The sequence below is a fragment of the Neolamprologus multifasciatus genome, chromosome 1 (genome assembly GCF_963576455.1).
Source record: "Neolamprologus multifasciatus chromosome 1, fNeoMul1.2, whole genome shotgun sequence".
NCBI lineage: Eukaryota > Metazoa > Chordata > Actinopteri > Cichliformes > Cichlidae > Neolamprologus > Neolamprologus multifasciatus.
Genome location: NC_140439.1, coordinates 24,530,966 through 24,550,516, shown reverse-complemented (window position 1 = coordinate 24,550,516; position 19,551 = coordinate 24,530,966). Strand labels below are relative to the sequence as shown.

The 19,551-nt window shown below is 40.6% G+C and overlaps 1 protein-coding gene across 1 annotated transcript in view; it reads left to right on the top strand.

Annotated features, from left to right (window-relative positions):
- Positions 1 to 897: 897 nt before the first annotated feature.
- The window catches only part of csmd1b (CUB and Sushi multiple domains 1b), a 437,934-nt gene continuing 419,280 nt past the window's right edge, over positions 898 to 19,551 (top strand). Inside the window, 1 exon segment of the mRNA XM_085164942.1 lies at positions 898 to 1,821. Within this exon segment, the coding sequence (XP_085021068.1) occupies positions 1,686 to 1,821 (136 nt within the window). The 5' untranslated portion in view covers positions 898 to 1,685.

The window sequence follows — 19,551 nt, the reverse complement described above, 5'->3', positions numbered from 1 at the left end:
AGAGGATCAGAGTGGCGTTTAATGTGACACTGAGACTGATTAACAAGAAGTAGAGTGAAATTATTTTTTGTGTGTTTAACATTGGGTGACCTTCTCATAGTCTGGAAATGTGATTGAAAATTTGCAGCAGGTATTTTCATGTGTGTGTGTATGTGTGTGTGACTTTGGTAGGCCGGCCAAGAGCATTACCTCTCTTTAGCGCCACCACTCTCCCTCTTTATTCCTCCCTAACAGTCGTTTTTAGTTTTTCAGTTCTCGTTAACAGCTCTACATCAGCGTCTCATTTTTGAAACTTCTTTTCATCCCCATTCCTGTCAGCTTTCCTTCAGCAACCGTCACTTCAACTCTGTCTTTATATTGCTTGTGTCTTTCCTCAGCCTGCCCACATTTCCAATCCCCTTCCTTCACTTAAGTCTTATAGGCTATTTAACCCCACTTGGCTCTTTAACTTACCTTTCCTGCTTTGTTTCCTCTTCCCCAACCTGTCCTTTTTTTTTTTACAATCTGTGTCACCTTCCTTTCCCTTTCCTCTTCACTTGTCTTTTATTTTCTCTGTCTTTCTGTCTGATCTTTCTTCTCCCTCCATTTGCTAAAATCCATCTTTACTTGTCTTGTCTTTTTCCCCCCACTCTTTCTCACTTCTTGCATCTATTATGCCTCCATCCTCTCTAAATTCCCCTACCCAGCCACCCCCCAACACCATCTTTTCTTTGGCCTCCTTCTTCTCTTTCACCCCCTGTCACTCTTATCCTCCAATTCTTCTCTGTTTTCCCCCTCTCTCCTGACTTCTGCTTGCCAGACCTCTACAGTTCTCCAATCATTTTATTCACACTCCTCTTTCTGTCCTTCCTTTAATTCCATTTCCTTCTCGCCTTCTCTTATGACTTCTTTTATTTCTTGCTCCAGCTCTGTTCCGTCATTGTGCTTTTATCCTCCGTTTTTCCCTTTTCACGCTTTCTTCCACACTTCAATTTTCCTGAAATCTCTGTCCGCCACCCGTTTCCTGCCAGTCTATCCTCTCTCCTTCAAACCTTTCCCCTTCTTTTTCCATTACTTTCCATCTTTCTTTACTTGCTTCCCCCCTTTCCTCTCATCCCCTCATCCCTCTCTTCACCTGCTTACCTCCTTTCTTCCGTTTCCAGTGGCTCGTTCTTTCTTCATCTTTCCTTCCTCCCCTCCTCCTCCACAATCACCCACTTTTACCGTCTCTCTTTTACTTCCCCAACTAACTCGTCTGTCGTACTCTTACTCTGCCTCTCTCTCCCATGCTCTCTCTCGCTCTCCCCCTCTCTCCCCCCCTTTCTCAGTCGTCGCTCGCTCGCTGTGCTGTGCGGACCTACCGACCATCTCTCTCCTCTCTTTCCCTAAATCTCTTCATCTCTCTGTCTCTCTCCTCCGGTCCTCCGGTCTCTGCTATGACAGCTCACACCAGCGGCGTGTTGCCCGATCTCAGACCATCAACCCGTCACCGGTTGTCCTGTCCAAACGTTAACATGGACATGTGTATGGGGGATATTCGTGATTGATCTTCGGGTATTTCTTTTTAATATATAAAAACGAAAGAATAAGGAGGAGGGGGGACGGCCGTCCTCTTTTACCCCCCTCCGCTTCCTTCAGTCAAGCAGAGCGGCAAGGTGGGGAGAGGGCTTTAAAATTAAGCCAGCTTGGATTTATTTAATAGCAAAATGACGGATTTAGGAACGCCAGAGATGCTGCTGATGTGGAGGAGGCTGAACGTGAAGAAAACGGGAAGGCTGAGACGCGACCTCCCGCTTCTCCTCCTGCTGGGGCTTCTCTTGGGGGATATCTCCTCATCCAAGGGTGAGTTTTGGAGGTTTTCAAATCGCCTGCGTGTTTGTGTGCGCAGACATGCATATGCGCGCGCGTGTGCCGGAGGATCACAGTGTTCGCAGGTTGGACTTTGCGTGTGCGCGCGCAGGCGAGAGTGAGGGACAGAAAGGTAATGCATGCAGTTTCGCTGCTGCAGACAGCGTTGGTGTGAGTGTGCAGGAGAGTTTCGCGTGTGCGTGCGCGCGCGCACGCTCTGAGCTCCGGGCATTGCGTGCATGCGTCCTTTTTGTGCGTGCGTGTTTGAGATACTAAGATGGACAGAGAGAGTGTAAAAGAGGGAGTGAGAGCTATATCCTATGTGCAAGCACGGGGAGTTAAGAGAGTGCGTGTGCGCGTGAGAGAAGAGAGCGTGCAGCGGCCAAGTTGGACACAATATTTCATCTGGGGAGTGTAGGCATGCTCGTTTTCAGGCCTCTGTGCTGTCCAGATAACCTCCTCTAAGTAAATGAAGTGACTAAAATTTATCATTCGAAGCAGCAAAAAGTCCTGTTTGGTGTGAGACACAGCTCAGCAACTAACTCAGTTTACAGTCTACAAATAACCAGAGAGAGATTTTCATGTGGAGGGCATGAAGAGGGGAAATCCCATGCTCATAGTTGAATGTGATTTTGTGGAGTCGAACTCACACAGAGGAGCAGTTTTCTCAAAGGCCGTGGAGTCTGATGGTATAACAGGGGATTAATGCTTCATGTCAGCAGCCAAGCAGGTCTCTTTTTATTTGGGGGGAGGGGGCTGTGACCAAGAGTTTCCTGGTGCCACAGATAGATGAAGACAGAAAAAAGTGTTAACATTAGTTTCTCTGTTACTCAGGTCATCAATAGCTTCTCTGTGTATGCTTCTCCTCCCTCTCTTCCTCAGTGCTGGTCCTCTCTGTATTTTGTTCCCAAACTCCCCTTCTCACGCATGGACCCATCAGATCTTCCCCCCTCTGATGTAGATCTCCAGCTGTGCTAAAATTCTTGATAAATATATATGTGTGCAAGTAAGCTTGTTTTGTTCTTGTGTAAGCTGTGTTTTCCCTTAACTCTGATCTGCTCTGGATGTTTAATACTGTGCATTATATTGAGGGTGTGTGCGTGTGTGTGTGTTTTGGTGGTTGTATGTTTATCCATCTGTATTCTGCCATAAACACAGGCCATCAACCCAGAAAAAAAGGGATTTGAGTAAATGTAAGACAGCGTGCGATTTGTGTATGTTGATAAATGTGATAGATGTGTTTTTAAGCTGTTTATGATTATCACCTGTGATTTATCTTTCGTCCCGATCTGTGTGTGTCTGTGCGTTTGATGCCGTGTTTATCAGCCTTGAAGTCTCTACATCTCTGCATCTCTCTTTGATTATGCTACTCAATTTAAACAAAGCGTTACATGATAGACTCAATGAAGCCTTTTGGTTACTGAAGAGTTAATCACACAGAAGTACAATGAGAAAATTAAAGGGCATACAGACATCTGGAAAGACAGACGGAGGGGTGGCAATAATTTATTTCGTCAAACCTCAAACCCCAGATGGTTGCCACCCTTTTAAATGTGATGTCGCACTTTAAATTCCAACACAACTAATAATTGATTGTCTGGAAATGTCACGTAAAAATATAAAAAGTCAGATATGACTGAAGCTAAAAGAAAAAAAAAAAGCCCAGGTGAAGAACATGTTTCTTTAAATAGTCCTCAAGCTTTTTATGATGCTTGTAATTTGTTTCATTATTATATTTTCAAAGTAATTTAGGAAAATGTTACCTAGAATCTCAGTCCCTGTCATTCAGTGATATTTGGTGTTCTACTCATAATTGCCCCATAATTTATTCTTGTATTCACGACTCCTATTTATTATGGTTATTATCACAATTATTATTGTTGTAGTTGTTTTTGCTAGCAGGCTCAATTTTTTTTAAACAAATATAGTCGAGATCAGAGCAACTTATAACTGGCCGAAATATTCTATAAATACATTATCATTATTAGGTTTAGTCTGTGAGTGAGATTAAATTTGAACATCGAAATTTGCATTTGAAGAACATCAGTTAATGATTAAATAAAATAAATATTATTCTAACTGTGTATCAACACTGTGTTTATTGGAAGCCACATCTTTTTTTGCGAAATGTCCAGTTCAATTATTCACTGTCATTATATTACATTCACTCGCCAAGTTACGTTTCCTTCATCAGAAGCTCAAGAAGGAATAAAGATAAATAAAAAATAAACTCAGCCTTTTCATCAACAGGTTGTTATAGCCAAGAAACGTCCAAATGTCCAACTGTGATGATAATTCCCATAAAACCCAGCTACTGCTTATATAATTGATATATTGTTAACGACACTCTACAGGGGACTGTACAAAAGACATTTTTGGCACACTCTCACAAACACGCACGAACACGCACATACACACACACACACACACACACACACACACGCACACTACTGAGAATAACATGTCTGAGAACTTCATTTTAGACTCCCACTGGGACTATGAAGCACTTGTTTAATCACTCGTGCACACACTTATACTCTTAAAGGAGCACACACACACACACCAACACACACGCCGACACACACACGCAGACTCCGACACATAGGACATTCCAGTGACTTATTTCTGCTCCCCTTTCAAAGTGAGAACTGATTAAATGTCTATGTTTTTTGAAGCTTTTTAATGTTTATCAGGACATTTAGCCCCAAATGCACGTACTGACACATCCACACTCAGACACACAAATGAAAGTATATACGCACCGTGACAATTAGCTGACATTGAATCAATGCCAAACAACAAGATATTGGAACTAGCTGTCTGTCCCCCTGCTTGGCATACTAATATCCCACACGGGAAATGCACAAATGGAGACACACACACACAGACACACATATACTGTGAGAAGGTAGCTAATTAAAATAGAGCTATCTGCACAATCCACATTCACTTTAGAAACAGCAAAGCGAGGGAATTAGATGTATAGAAAAAGTGTGAAACCTCTTGCAGTGAAACTCCAGAAAGCATGAGAAAATGTGAAAGAAGAAGTGGGTGTATATGTCAGACGCCATTTAATATTATGTTAACAGTATTTTAGAAGACTTGAGCATGGAGTTCTTTATTTTTTAACCTTGGGGACACGGACGTGCGTGCGGTAAATGTTTCTAAAGCAAAGTCCACTTACTTAGCTGTTCCTAAATCTTTCATTCATGGCCTACATCATCTTCAGTGAATAAATTTTGCTCAGGTGTCAGCCCTGGCTAATGATTTCTCTCCATATGCAACCACCTGTTATCTCATTACTGAGGCATAAGGGTATGACATAGAGATGTGGGGAGCAGTTAAATAAGTGAAACTAATGTTTGTAATGTTTATCACATGCATTTATGATGCATGTAAATGGAAGGAGCGTGTTAATATATGAAATGTTGGCATAATGGAATACGACTGTGTAGGAGAAAGTTACATTTTTCAATTGTTTATATAAAGCTATCTTAAAGTGTTTAAATATAAGCATTTGTCTTCTGCCTATGATTGATAAATACAGTGAGTTAAAATAAATTGGTACTTATTTTGCCTGGAAAGTAGGTTTCCCTTCTAGGACGAATGCAAAATCAAAGGTTATATATTGAAAACCAGTAGAGTTGAAATGCCCTGATTAGTACTGACACTGTCACTCACCAGATGCTCTGCATTTGTCCAGACTGTCGTAGCTACATCTCAGTGACTGTGCATATGCAAAAGCATGTGCAAGTTTGTGTCTCTGTGCTTGTGCTGTTCATTATAAAAAAACTAAGCACCACCCTACCAAATTTTGGCTTTTTGATATACTTGGATAAGAAATGATTTGAAACAGTCTGAATAAAAGTAATAAAACAACCCATCAAGAAAACAAATTGCTTTTTCAATTATTTATTTAGCAAAAATATGAATCGATGTAATTTAGTCTGTGTGGAAAAGTGGGTACACTCATGGCTTCAGAAGCTATTGTCCTCTGTAATCGAAATAACTTCTTTTTGTTGCTTTGTCCACCAGTTCCTGACATTGGTTCTCTGGATTTGTGTCCACTCTTAAGCTGAAAGATATTTGAGGGTTTTCTTGTATGTACTGTAATCTGACAAATATTTCCATTACAGTTTTCCATCACTTCTTCTCCTGAAAAGCTTTGCTCTGTTACTGTGGCTAAACAAACACCTTTGATTCATCTGTTCAGAACACATTATTTCAAGGTCCAGTGACTTAATTTATAAAATCCTGTGTGGTAGCCATATCAGATGTATACAAGCACACAAAAACTGAAAATGGTCTGCGTCATACATTAATCAGATTTATAAAACCATGTGTACATACATCTGTAGGCTTTTTAAATCACAGTTCACAACCATAAATGTTCAGTGCATTTCAGTAATGTCGATGGATATTCTTCCATTTATTTACTGCATCCATTATCCGTTAATATGGATGACTTGTTGCTGTACTTATATATTTGCATCTATCAAACTGGTCACTTAACAACTTGCCAAAACAACCGTATAGTTTCCCCACTCTGAAATAGTTATTGAAAATTAAACTGTTACAGTGACAGTGGCTCATATTATTGCCACGAGTGATAATGAGCATATAGAACGTAATGATTTTGTGAGAATAATTGGTCATAAATTCAGCAGATTTTCACAAAACATATGCATATGAACATATAGTGAAGATGTGTCCATCATGGCTGCATGTCCACCTGCCCAACCGTTTGTGGCAGAGAGCTGCCCCTCCCTGAGGTCTCTTCCTGTCAAAAGGGAGTTTTTCCTTCCCACTATCACCATGTGCTTGCTGAGAGGGGTTAATTTGATTGTTGGGGATTTTCCTGTATTCTTGTATGGGCTTTATTTTCAATATAAAGCAATTTGAGGTCTGCTGTGGTTTGGTGCTCTATGAATAAGATTGAATTGAACATGTATAGTATACTATATAAAATCTGTGCCTTTCATACTATTTTTTGATCCCCCCCCCTTACTTCTCTCGGTACTTGGTGAACTCCTTCCTACTCCCTTTCCTGTTCTGGTCCACTTTCCAACTGATCAGCATTCAAACTGTACAAACTGTCATCCCCACCAGGTTACGCACTGTTGGTTTTTTGAAGGACTAACCACCACACCACTGTGCTGCCCACAAATAATAACTCTGCTGGTTTTAATGCTAGTGATAAAGTGAATCCAAGTGAGATATGCTTGGATTCACTTTATCACTTGGATTAAGTGATCTGCAGTAAAATTAAATGTATGAGTTGACAGATCATTATAGGTAAAGTGATTCAATACTTTTTTACAGTCACTCTTGAATTTATGACCTCACTATATGCATTATCAAATTTCCCTTTCTCCTAAATGTTTGTGATAATGAGTCACACAAATGAGCACATTGTTCTTTTAAGTTTATCTTTATGGATGGGATGGTGCATATATCTCTATCAGGCCCCATTCTGTGCACGTGAAACTTTATTATAAGCGGGGGCACTAGTCTTTGCCTGTGCCAGGAGTCTATTGCTTTGCTTTAATGACGCGTGTGGGCAGCATTTGCTTTTTCCTGACACACCCACCTTTCAGGTAAATTTGTGCATCCCCTTCCGAGAAACTTCAAATTTTATTTTCCACTCACTAGGGTTTCCTGTGATTTCTTGCACAATGAAAGGATTTATTTTTTATTTCGTCCCTTGGATGTTGAACCATCTTTTTTGAAGGCCTTAAAGTAGCACATCAAGAGAACACCAGACCCTGGATGTCAGAGGTTTGAATAGGTCAGCTTCCACCTGCTACCACCTAAGGCATTTTTAAAGCTCCACCCACATGTGAAGCAATTTGTTTGTTGCTCATTGCTTTGTAGTTGCAGTTGGTCCTGCTGAAGATTCCAGTCACTGAATTATAAAAATAAATGAAATTTGTAATAACATAAAAATAAAATGGCAGTTTTACATGCTGCTGCTTTGCACATACTGAATTTATTCATAGACACTATCCAAAAATGATCAGAGGTTTGTTTATGTAAAAATGTAACAATTTCCATGAGATGCACTGTTTTCGCTCGTGACATTGGAGTTTGTATTGTACATTTGCATGCATATCTTTATAATTTACTGCTTCATTTGCAAGAGGAGTACTGGAACAATTATTACATCCCACTATGCTTGCGTAATAAATAATAAAAAGCTATACACACACACACACACACACACACACACACACACACGTTCAGGTGTTCTCTGGTGTTTATTTTGTAATTGATTCCCCTCAGTCACACCAACACACATTTCAAATAATCTGAGTTTGAGACACTGCAGAAGAGACCCTTTACGTGTCGATGCACCTGCAACAGACAGAGTGAGACAACTCATTGAGTGCTGATGATTTTCAGGTACTTAAGAGTCCTTCTAGATGTCCGGAGAGAACAGAGAACGCACACACACACACACACACACACACACACACACACACACACACACACACACACACACACACACACACACACACACACGCTTCAATACAGTTAACTGCTGAGTACACACTTCAGTGGAGAGGAACGAGGTGGCGTGTGTGTGAGAGAGAGTGAGGCATACATAGAGATGTAACAAATACTGAAATCTGAAATTTAAATATGCATATTTATGTGCGTGTAGAACATATAAAGGGAAAAACAACAGAAGGCGCTACTGGGTCACAGCAGTTAATTATTGGCTAACATACACAATAGATGTTAAATATATATGGGCCATTATGCTTGTTATGTTGGAAAGAAAAAGTCTTTCCTTTTTAGCCATCCATCCTGGTTTGAGCAAAACGAGCAAGTAATCTGTCTTTATAGTGTTCAAATGACAGAACTTTTAACAGAGCCATGGCCTACATACAGTACACTAATACAAGGGGGAGAGGGCAGTGAGAGAAAGACTAAGAGTGGAAATGAGAATGCATATGAAGACAGAGAGAGAGAGAGATAAGTTAAGGAAAAAGCAGAGAGCAGAACAAGTGTGTGAGAGATTGGAACAGAGAGGAACAGGAGGCGCTGCTATGCTATGCAGGGGGAGACAAAGTGAAAGAGAAAATGTATTCCCCAGCAGACGCAATTAATCAGGAATGACTTTTCCATCTTGTGCTGCTCGGCTAGTAATGTCTAGCATTAAGTAATGACATCATAACCATGTCTGCCGTGAATTTATAACTTGGATGCGAAGGGAAATCCGCCAAACTGACCTAAAGGCACGGTCACACAGGGCTCTGAAATCTGTTGATATTAATGACTGGACTCAAATATTTCATGCTAGCAGTAAATACTGCATCACACACAGCAGAATCTCACATCTATCTGTCATTTAAAATCTGAGAGGACAGCATGAAAAAGGGAAATAAAAGCCCATGTGTATATCATATGGAATGGCTTGACAGACCTCAAAATTATGAGTACCATAAAAGTGGTGTTGCGTCGCTCGCCCAGTTGTGTTTTACCACCCATTTGTATGCAAGGATAAATGTCATGTCTAGTGTAGTTTTTAAGCTCTTCTTCAGAACCACCATGTTAATGGTAATGCTGAGTAACAGAGACCACTCAATTCATCTTTTTAATAGTGTTTTGCCTGAATAAATGAAATAAATCTAAATAAAGTTCTGCTGCATGCCATTAAAACCCCAGATACATCATATAGCTATCAGCTGCAACAAACTATGACACCCTCAATTTGCATCATGTCTTAAACTTTGCATTCGGCTGCTGCGGAGTTTTTAATGCAGCCACGTTTGGCACAGCAGTTTGTTGCTGTTTTCCTGCACCTTGTGGTGCAGACGCCTCGCTGTGGTGGGAGCTGAGGGTTATTTCATAACACAGGATTACTCAGCCAGCCAGCTCTAAAAATAAGCATGAAATGAACCTCTCAAATGGAGTTCATAATGAAAGATCTGTCGGCGTGACTACAAGACACCCATGAAAACTAATATCCAAATTTAATTTGACAGATTATTCAGTACATCAACAGCTATGGTACATTTTTTAACCAATTCCAGTAAAGTTCATAATTTCCACTGCTTCCCGTTCATTTGTTCCATTAGTGGCCGTGCAATGCATGCTGGTAGCGGCGGCTCAAATAGCACTCCGCCACATAGGCTGCTTCATGCTTCACGCTTCTTCTAGAAATGAACAAACTTCTTTTCACAAATGCAAGAGTAATTTAGGAAATGTTTTTAGTTGAGTGACGCATTCCCACAAAAGACGTGCTCTAAGTGTTAAAGTGCGTGTTACCAAATGAGGTTGAGAAGTTCTTTTTTTGTGCCTTCTGCAGCCCTGATCCTCCGGCACAGCATCAGCACTCCTTGAACTGGGATGCTGAGGGTTTTTTCATCTAGTTCCTTAGCTGGTCTGTGTAAACTATTCCTCCCTGCACGATTCCCCATAGCTATGAAACTTAAATAACCCAGATAAAAGTAATATGGTAATTACTAAACCAGGTAGGGAGAATCACTTTTTGATGACAGTGCAGGGTGAGCTGGTAAGAACTGGTCTGAATTCAGTGATTTACTCAAAGGCACGAGTTTGAATAACTATCTCATATCGAATGAGTGTCAATCGTGTATACCCTGCAGCTTCGAATCTGCTGGTCTGGTGAAGCCACACGATGAATTTAAAGGCTAATGGGTCTGTCAGTGCGGCACGTTTGCTGTTTTATTATTTCCGCTTTGCCTCTCTGTTAGCATGACATTTTCTATAAGCTGTAGGCTAATAGCTGGCTAGCAGGCTAACATTAAACAGGCTAATGTGTCTGTTAATGTTACATTAGTGTTATTTCAGTTTTTTCTCTCATTTAGTTCCATGGTTTAAGGGCAAAGTGTGCGTATGTGTGTGTTTGCTTGACACTGGAAGAGCGTACCTACACTCCGTGTGTGTGTGCGTGTGTGTCGGGTGGTTGCGCGTGTGTCGGGTATTTATGAGTGTGTGTGGATGTGCATTCTACATATGGAGCCAATGAGTTACATTTCCATTTCAAAGCGACGAGTCAGCAGCAGCAGAAGCCACTTTCATCCATTAATGTGATTTTAGGGAGAGAGCGAGACAGTGAGACACACACGCACGCACACATACACACACACGACCCACAGGGGGAACGACATAAAGCCACAGTGATAATTACTCTCCAGGTTGGCAAAGGGTTCAGATTGTTTATTAGTGTCTCTGTCTCTGTGTTCCTCTCTTCCTGACAACCACCTCCCATCTCCCTGTCGTCCCTTGTTTTTTCCTCAAATTATCTGTACCCCACTCATCTACTGAACAGTGCAGTGTTTTAATGCCGCTGTCAGTCACATTAACAGGGTCGCTGAGTGTTGCAGTATCATTCTCTGTGAAAATTTAAAAAGTCTGCAGAGGATGAAATGTTTTGAAGAATAAAGCGTCCGTGTGCGAAAGTGTTTGTCTTTGCCTTGAAGAGAAAAATGCTTAGAGTTAGGGTTAGAGCCGCGTGTGTTAGGGGGATCAGTGAGGGGATTACTTTCTGCTTGAGTGCCCTTTTGTGTGTAAATGTCCGTGCGTAAGCTAAAAGAATGCATGTGCCACCGTGTTTAGACATCATTTGGTGTATACAGCTTTTCTGAGTGCAACCATGCGAGAGCAGTACAAGCTGTGTGTCATATTAGTTTAGTATTGTGAATTGAAGTGAATGTGTTAGTTTTGAATTTGTTTATGCATGTATGTTAGCTCGCACGAGTGTTTATATTTGCTTCCATGAGGGCGCCCATGTGAAAGAATTTGTGTTTATGTACTTACGTCTGGAAGTTTGCGTGCGCAGATGAGCGCAGGAATAGTACAGCGTGCAAATGTAAACTATGGAGCTGTAGATAAGAAGGTGTTTTGAATAATTCTGTGTGTGCTTGCATCGATAACCTGCGTCTTTGTGTGTGAACTTGTGTTTAGACATTTTCCACTCAGCGTGTGTGTGTGTGTGCGTGCATTTGAGAATAAATGCACTAGCCACAGGCTATCGTTGCTCCAGTAGCATCGTTCTTATTCTATCCATTTTTAATGATTGGTAATGGTCGCTAGCAGTGTTGAATCTACATCATGAGGACGCAGCAAAAAATGGTCCCGTGGTACACGAAGAGAACAAGACGGAGGAGGTAGAAGAAGGGAGGTTGGAAACTAGTTCTGAAAGGAGAGGAGAGAAGCTTGGAGGGGGTGTTAATAGATGTTAGCTTCTGGAAACGAACATCACAGGGGGTACTGTTGAAAAGGTCCCACGATACAGTGGGATGCCGCAGTACGGCTCTGCAGGAGGGACGGTGGGTGAGGAAGATTGAGGGAGGAGGTGAGAAACAGGCCAGAAGGCTTACTGACTGACTGTTTGATTTACTGACTAAATGATGAACTGCTTGTAAACTGACTGACTGACTTGCTGGTTGATTGGTTGTGTTACAGGCAGGCTATGTGACTGACTGGCGCAATTGCTGATTTGTTGAAGACTTTTTACAAGGTATCTTTGTAACAGCAGAGCAGGAGAGAAGAGAAAGCCGATGGAGAGATAGAGCAAAGGCAAGACCTCTTAACTGTGCTTAAATACCAGAAAACAAGGGTTGAAATAAGTTTCCAGAGTCCAAAGGCCAAACCAAGTTCTTAGCACATAATGGCTGTTTAATTGTTGCTTGTTAAATTTAGATTTTATTTGTTTCAATTAACCACCACAAAGTGCTTTATTACCAAGGCTTTCTTTCGCCATCCTTGAAGGAAAATGCAGGATTGCAGCCACCAAAATTTCGTTGAATCAAATAGAACAAAATTGAATCAAATTAAACTGGTAGCACTGTGGAAACATTGGAAACAATTTCTCAGTTCAGGTTAAGAAAAAGATTAAAAAGGCTTACGACTGATGTTCTGAGGTCTTCATGCTATGCTGACATCCGAAAGTGTAAACTGAGTATTATTGCCCTGTCAGCTGGAGAGGAAAGGCAAAGAGAGGAGTGGGGAAGTGCAGAAAAATGGAAAAGAGTGGGAAATTGTGAGTGAGTGAGGAAAGCAGGGAGGGGGTTAAGGAGAAAACGGTTGAATGAGGAAAGGGGAAATAGGAGGAGGAGGGAAGGCCTTAAGCAGTGTGATAAGGAAATAATAAAGGGAAGGTTGTAAAATGCTCCAAGACTCCAGCTGTAGCAATATCAGCTACACACATACAGACACATGCACACACACACCGTGTACTCCTGTATTTGTGGGGACCCCGGGCCCTCAACTTAACCATTAGCTTATCCTTAACCATTACAACTGAATCCCTGAATGTACAGTTCATGATAAATATAGACGGATACTGTAAATGTTGATGCCTTTAAGGGAAAAGCAGGCTACTGCATATAAGGATGTAATACCATACTTTCTTTGAGCTGCATCACACTTGAATGTTGAGTCATCAAGTAGGTGAAAGTATTGTAGCAGGAGACACTTGCTGATGGTATGAACAGTTTCAAGACTCGCTTGACCAATAATGTGTGAGTTCATATCCTAAATTTAGTTTTGTAATAAAGTGCTGTGATGCCTGTTTCACTTGTGTGTTACTTTTTCTTTTAGTTGTTCTTTTAATTATTTGACTTTCTTAAATTGTGTTTTTTATTTATATCTTTTGTATTTTTATCATATAGTTCCAATGCATAAACGTTGTGTCAGCTTTTAAGGTGCTTTATACATAAAGATGGGTGGATGGATGGTGTTGTGATTAGATCTGATTAATTTGGGTGTGTGATGTGGTTTCCTGTCTTTACACAGCTGAGGAAGAGTATTTAGTTTAAGTTAGCATTGGAACACCCGAGCTAAGTAACCAGTGTTATGCTTAAGCGTGGTTGTCCAAATGTTTATTAAGTAAGATTAATTAAGGGTTTCCTATCAGACAAAAGTAATTTTAATGAAGTGAACACACTGATTCAGATGGATAATTGCCATAAGGACTTGTTATCACTGGAAGAGGGTGCTGCAGCTCTACAAGGAAAAGAGGAGCTAGATAGTTAGTGGATCATGGAATTTTAGTACTTTGTTACATCTCACATTAAGAACATTATTTGGAAAGTGTTTGGGTCATAACTGAACTTATTTTTTAAATTGGTTCATGAAATTAAAATAAATTCAGTCGTAGACATTTCAAGTTTACTTTTTACATGAATGGTTTTTAAGCTCCACAGTTCCAGCTTGCTTTAACCAGCCATTAATAACATTAAGCAACACGAGTTCAGTAATGACACAGGAGCTACTGTACTGTGGACTGCAAATACTACTACTACTACTAATAATAATACATTTTATTTAAAAGCTCCTTTCAAAACACCCAAGAACACTGTACAGAGCAAAAAAGACAAGCATAAAAGCAGGAAATAAACACAATAATAAAAGAAGTTATAGAGTAGGCTATCTTGAAGAGGTGGGTTTTGAGGGTGGACTTAAAAAGGGGGAATGAAGTGATGTTTCTGAGGTCAGGGGGAAGGGAATTCCAAAGTCGAAGGGCAGAGTGACTAACAGCCTTGCCCCCCATGGTAATAAGATGAAAGGAAGGAACAGAAAGAAGGAGAGAAGAGGAGGATCTGTGGCACCGGGATGGGATGGAGATCTGTACCAAATCAGAGATGTATGATGTGGAGAGAGAATGAATAGCCTTAAATGTATAGAGGAATATTTTAAAATGAATGCGAAAATTAATTTTTGTCGTCTTCTGGCTGCTTCCTTTAGGGCTCACAATAGCAGATAATATGCCTCCATCTAACTCAGTACGGAAACCCCATTCTTGATGATCTGGAAGTTTGACTTGGTGAAAAGTTTTTACCAGATGCCCTTCCTGGTGTAACACTCTCCATGTATCTGGGCTTGGGACCAGCACCAGGAGTGTACTGGCTTGTGGCCCAGTGGCTGGGTTAAATGAAGCTCATCTGCCGTGACCCGGATTCGGACCAGGGTTAGCTGTGGCCACACTGCAGAATACTAAGCACTTTACAATTACAGCCAGCTATGATGAGCTGACTCTGAATGTTTGTGTCATGATATATATCTAATGATGTGTTATTAGATGTAAGTTCTTTAAGATATTGTCAAATCCTTGGTAATGATTATAGTGAGGAGACTAAAATAAAGTACAGTGGCTTGTTATGATATTAAATTGTAAGGCTCAACTTCTATACAGCCCAGTATTGTAATAGTTTTAGAGTAATTACTGTAGAACAGTTTCATGCCAGACCGTCTTCATCCCCGGGGTGTCAATTAGGGCCGTTTCGTCAAAACTGCTGGTGCTCATTTACACACAACTGGGTTATGGCATAAGAGTTCTTGGCTCCAACTTTCTTCACTTGTCAACATGGAGTGTTACTCCTGTGAAGGGGCTTGTTTGAACCCAAATCATGTTTTATTCCTAAACATAACCAACAAAGTAGCTTTTACATCCTAAACCTGCCTAAAATGAAATTCAAAGAATGTAGGGAAAAAAACACCCACTAGGTCCCAATGGGACATGAACCACAGTCCTGACTGATAACCCTGCAAACTGTGCTTCCACCACCTCTCCAGCCTCCTGTTGTAGGTCTCTGAAAAGGAGCCATTATCTTTCAGTTGCTGATATAGCTGCAGCACCAAAGGATACAGGTGGCGTCTGAGAAACTGCACTGGGATGAGAATGCATGGTTTATGTGATGTAGCTACTATTAATGTGTTGTAACATACCAGAGAAATATTACGGGCACTTCTATCACGGTCCCTGGGCTTAGGGTTTAGCGAGTTCATGGTTCCTCTTTCTTTTGAGTATGATTCATGTTTGAGTTTCGCTCTTTTTGAAATGTAGGGTTGTTTACACTTTCTGGTGCTTTGTTTATTATTCCTCCCCTGTATCCTCTGAATGTGTTTAGTCTGTTCTTTGAGTTTTGCATTAAATTTTTTGCTCCTTGGGTTCTTTATGTGCTCAGTTGTTCACTTTTATAGTTGTAGCCTTGAAGCTTTTAGTGCTTTTAGTTTTTGAGTCTTCGTCTTGTTTAGTTTCCCATAATATTTTGATGCCTAGTTTCTCTGCATTTAGGTTTATATGTGTTTAGTTCCCCTCCTGTTTAACTTCCCTTGTTATGTTTTGTGTATATATTGGCTCAGCCTTCCTTTGTGCTTTGTTGTATTGTCCACTTAACTGTGAATCCCCCCGTGGTTCCCGAGCTTGTGTTTCAAGTGATTTTTGGATATTTGGATTTCCTTGCTTTTCTTTTCGTGCATTCTTGGACTTGGACTTTGTAATCCTTCGGACTTACGGTATCAGCATTAAATACTCACTTTCAGTTTGGCTTATATTTTCTGTCTCCTGCTCTTGACTCCTTAAAATTAATTAGCTGATTATAACAGTCTCTACTTAACTCTTTACCTCTTAAAAGGCTACTAGGAGTAACCTTTGAAGCTATTTTCTGTTATATTTCTGGCCTGCTTATCAAACAAAATAAAGAAGTTAGTGAGGGTGGTCTCTAGGTTTTGGAAAAATCCTGTTCTAATGGTAGTCAAACCACATCTTTATTGATATATACTGTGGTGTCAAAACATGTCATTAAGAGTACAGGGGAGGTCATCAAATGCTGTCTTTATAGAAGAAAGAGTTAAACACCCCTTTAAGGTGAAGTTCTGTATTTTGGTTGCTCTAAAAGTTGTCAAACATTGCGTGTATAGTACACACACAGAGATCTGTATGAAAATTGATGTTGCAGTGTCCTTTACAGGCCATTAAATCTGAACAATGGCATTTGCTTACTTCATGTCTGACAAACCATAGCTGAATTACCGGGCTTTTCTGCCTGTCATCCTGCCTGTTTGTTTGCCTTTAAATCAAGCAAACAAACCATCCTACATTTTAAGGAGTCCAGAGCCAGAAATCTTTTCCCAATGTTGGAATCCACAGAGAAAGCAAAGCAGAGGAGAAAGAGGATGAAAAATAATGCAGGGTGATGGATAATAAGCAAATCCCAGTTGCCTTGATTTTATTGATGTATAAGTCTAACTTTTTTTTTGGTGTTTTTGAAGTCAAATTTGTTCTAATTCTGCCAAAACTTACCAGCAAAGACATTATCAAGCCCCTTTAGCATGTTAGACAATAAGCTGCCTCTATAACGAGTTTCAAGTACTGCTTCCTGAATGTCAAGAAGCAAGCAATTCTCTCGACTCTCTTTCTCTCACCCCATTTTCTTCCCTTTGCTTTCCACTCATCCCTTATCTCATCTCTTGTTTCATCCCTCTGCCCTTTTCTCCCTCCTCATGTCTTTCCCCCTTCTTTCATCCATGACTCTGATTCTTATCTCTACATTTCATCCTTTGCTTTGTGTATCGTTTGTCTGCTTTTTCTTCTCCCTGTCACTCAGTCTTCTGAATTTTCTTCTTCCCTTTGTCTCCACTCTCTCCTCACTTTCATTGCTCTCCTCCTCCACCTTCTCCAGCTATTCCCTCAATGTCTGTCCTCCATTTCTTCTTCCATCTCTCTCTCTCCTCCTCTCTGTCCCTCTCGGCTCTCACTTTCTCACCAACTTCCTCTACCTCGTTCCTTCTCACTCTGCTTTCCATTTCCTTGTGATGTCTCTTACCCCTGCTCTCTCTCTGCCCTTTTGAGTTCTTTGATTAGGTTGTTGGCATTTTCATTGAGATGTCTGTATGACCACTGAAATAACTCATAGTCTCATCTGCTCTCTATCTATTTCTCCACCTGCTGTCTCTTCATTTTCTTTAACATCTGCTCATTTCCTCCCTCTCTCGTCACTGATTTTTGTTTTCTCTTTTTATCCTCTTCCTGTGCTACTTTCTGCCTCTCCCAGTTTCTACTTTCGCTCTCTCTCTCTTTGCCTCAGTACCTGTTTCTTATATTTGCCTGCTCTTTCATTTTCTGCGCTTTTTTGCTCTCATTTCCCCCTCTCAATTTCCTCTGCCGCTTCCGTAGATCATTTGTCTAAATGTCAGATGGCCATATCACCCACTGTTGGTATTATAAACAGCTTTCTGGTCAGTAACACAGAAACAGAGACACGGGGAGCAAAAGAGTGAGGTGGGGTGAGTGTGCGGCGCTGGTGGTGGGATTACGCTGACGCTGCAGTTTTCTTATGTTTCTGGCCGTAAAGAAAAACAAAAAGATGTTTGTAAATAGAGTGAACAGGTTTAAAAATTAGGTGGGGTGCCAGGTGGGCGTGAGAGGAGGCAAAGTGAGAGCTTATAGAGAAGAAAAATTAGATAAGAGGAGTGAAAGGAGAGGACTGGGGAGAGGCGAGAAGAAAAAAGCAGGAGGAGAACGAGCAAAAGAGAAAACGAGAGGGAGAGCCTGCGTGTCTACATGCCTCTAATCTGTTGATGGTTGAGGAGAAGCAGACAATAAGCCATTATCTCTCCAAGACTTAGCTACTGCCGTATGGCACTGCATACCGCCAGTGCCAAAGCAGCTTATGGCACAGTTACTTTCCCACATAAAGTAACAGGATAGCATATCAAGACATCGTATAAATAAGGAACATGATAATATATCAATACCCACAGCTCAACAATGATAATGATAGAGTAAATCCAACAGGTAAGAGAGTGAGCTAACGCTCAAGAGTCTAATGAGGAAAGAAGCGTATGTCCCATGATGATAAATGTGCATATGGTAAAGGAAAGCAAATAATTAATGTCAGCATTAGATTCACTGAACAAGTCAAGAAGAATGATCAAATTAAAGCTACACATTGTTGACAACTACCACATATAAACATGTAGACAGATTAACTCCAATTAAACTGTTGCTATAAAGAGATTGGTCCCCTGGCAACATCTGGTTGCTAGGGAAAATGTGTATTCCCTGACCGGTTGGCAAGCGGTTGCTGGCAGTCATTATTTGAAATTGGCTGTTAGGGGTATATGGCACTTCACCAAAAATCTCAGTGCTTTAGTTGCTAGCAGTGTGCTGACGTCACCTGTAGTTTGCATGGAAAATGTTGGGTAACATAGATAAAGACAGTACACTTTCAAATTAAATATTTATCATTACTACTGCAAATGACATATTTCAAAAGGTACAACTTTCACTTCTAATTTGCGTCAGTTTTTGCAGTTTCACTACTGTTTCGAGAGTACTTGGGGACAGTTTGCAGAAAAATTGGTGTCCCTACAAAGCAGTTACCAGATGCAGCATCCTTTTTGTAATGTTTTTCACTTAGTGACAGCCAGCAACCTCCAGCAACTACTTGCAAAAAAAAAAAAAAAAAATCATACATAATTTATTATTTAATATTTATATCCCAGCATTCCAATCAGCTGGACATATCATTTTAATGAACTGGAAACAACACAAAGCAGACTGTTTCTTTATGAGACCCGGCATACAGATGAACAGACAGAAGTGATGGGCTTGAAGTACCCTCCATTTGGTTTTTGTTTTCCAGTGTTGCACATCAGACTTTAATGTGCTTAATGTTGTGCATCAAGAGCCATAAACCTTAGTTTCCCCTGTATTACCATTAATATTTAATTGTGAACTTGATGCACCTCCATATGCAGTTAAACCTGAGTGATTAAAAAGTTAATGTACTTCCTACGGTTATAATGTTTGTGTTTGGTGCTGTGTGGAGACACATGATATCTGCAGTGGCCTTTTAGGTATTTTATTTGTGGTATCCCCGGAGGTTTTGGGGGACATTAGTTAAAGTCGTTGCAACATTTAGTCCTGATGATATGGGCTGTGTAACACTGAATATTGTATGTAAG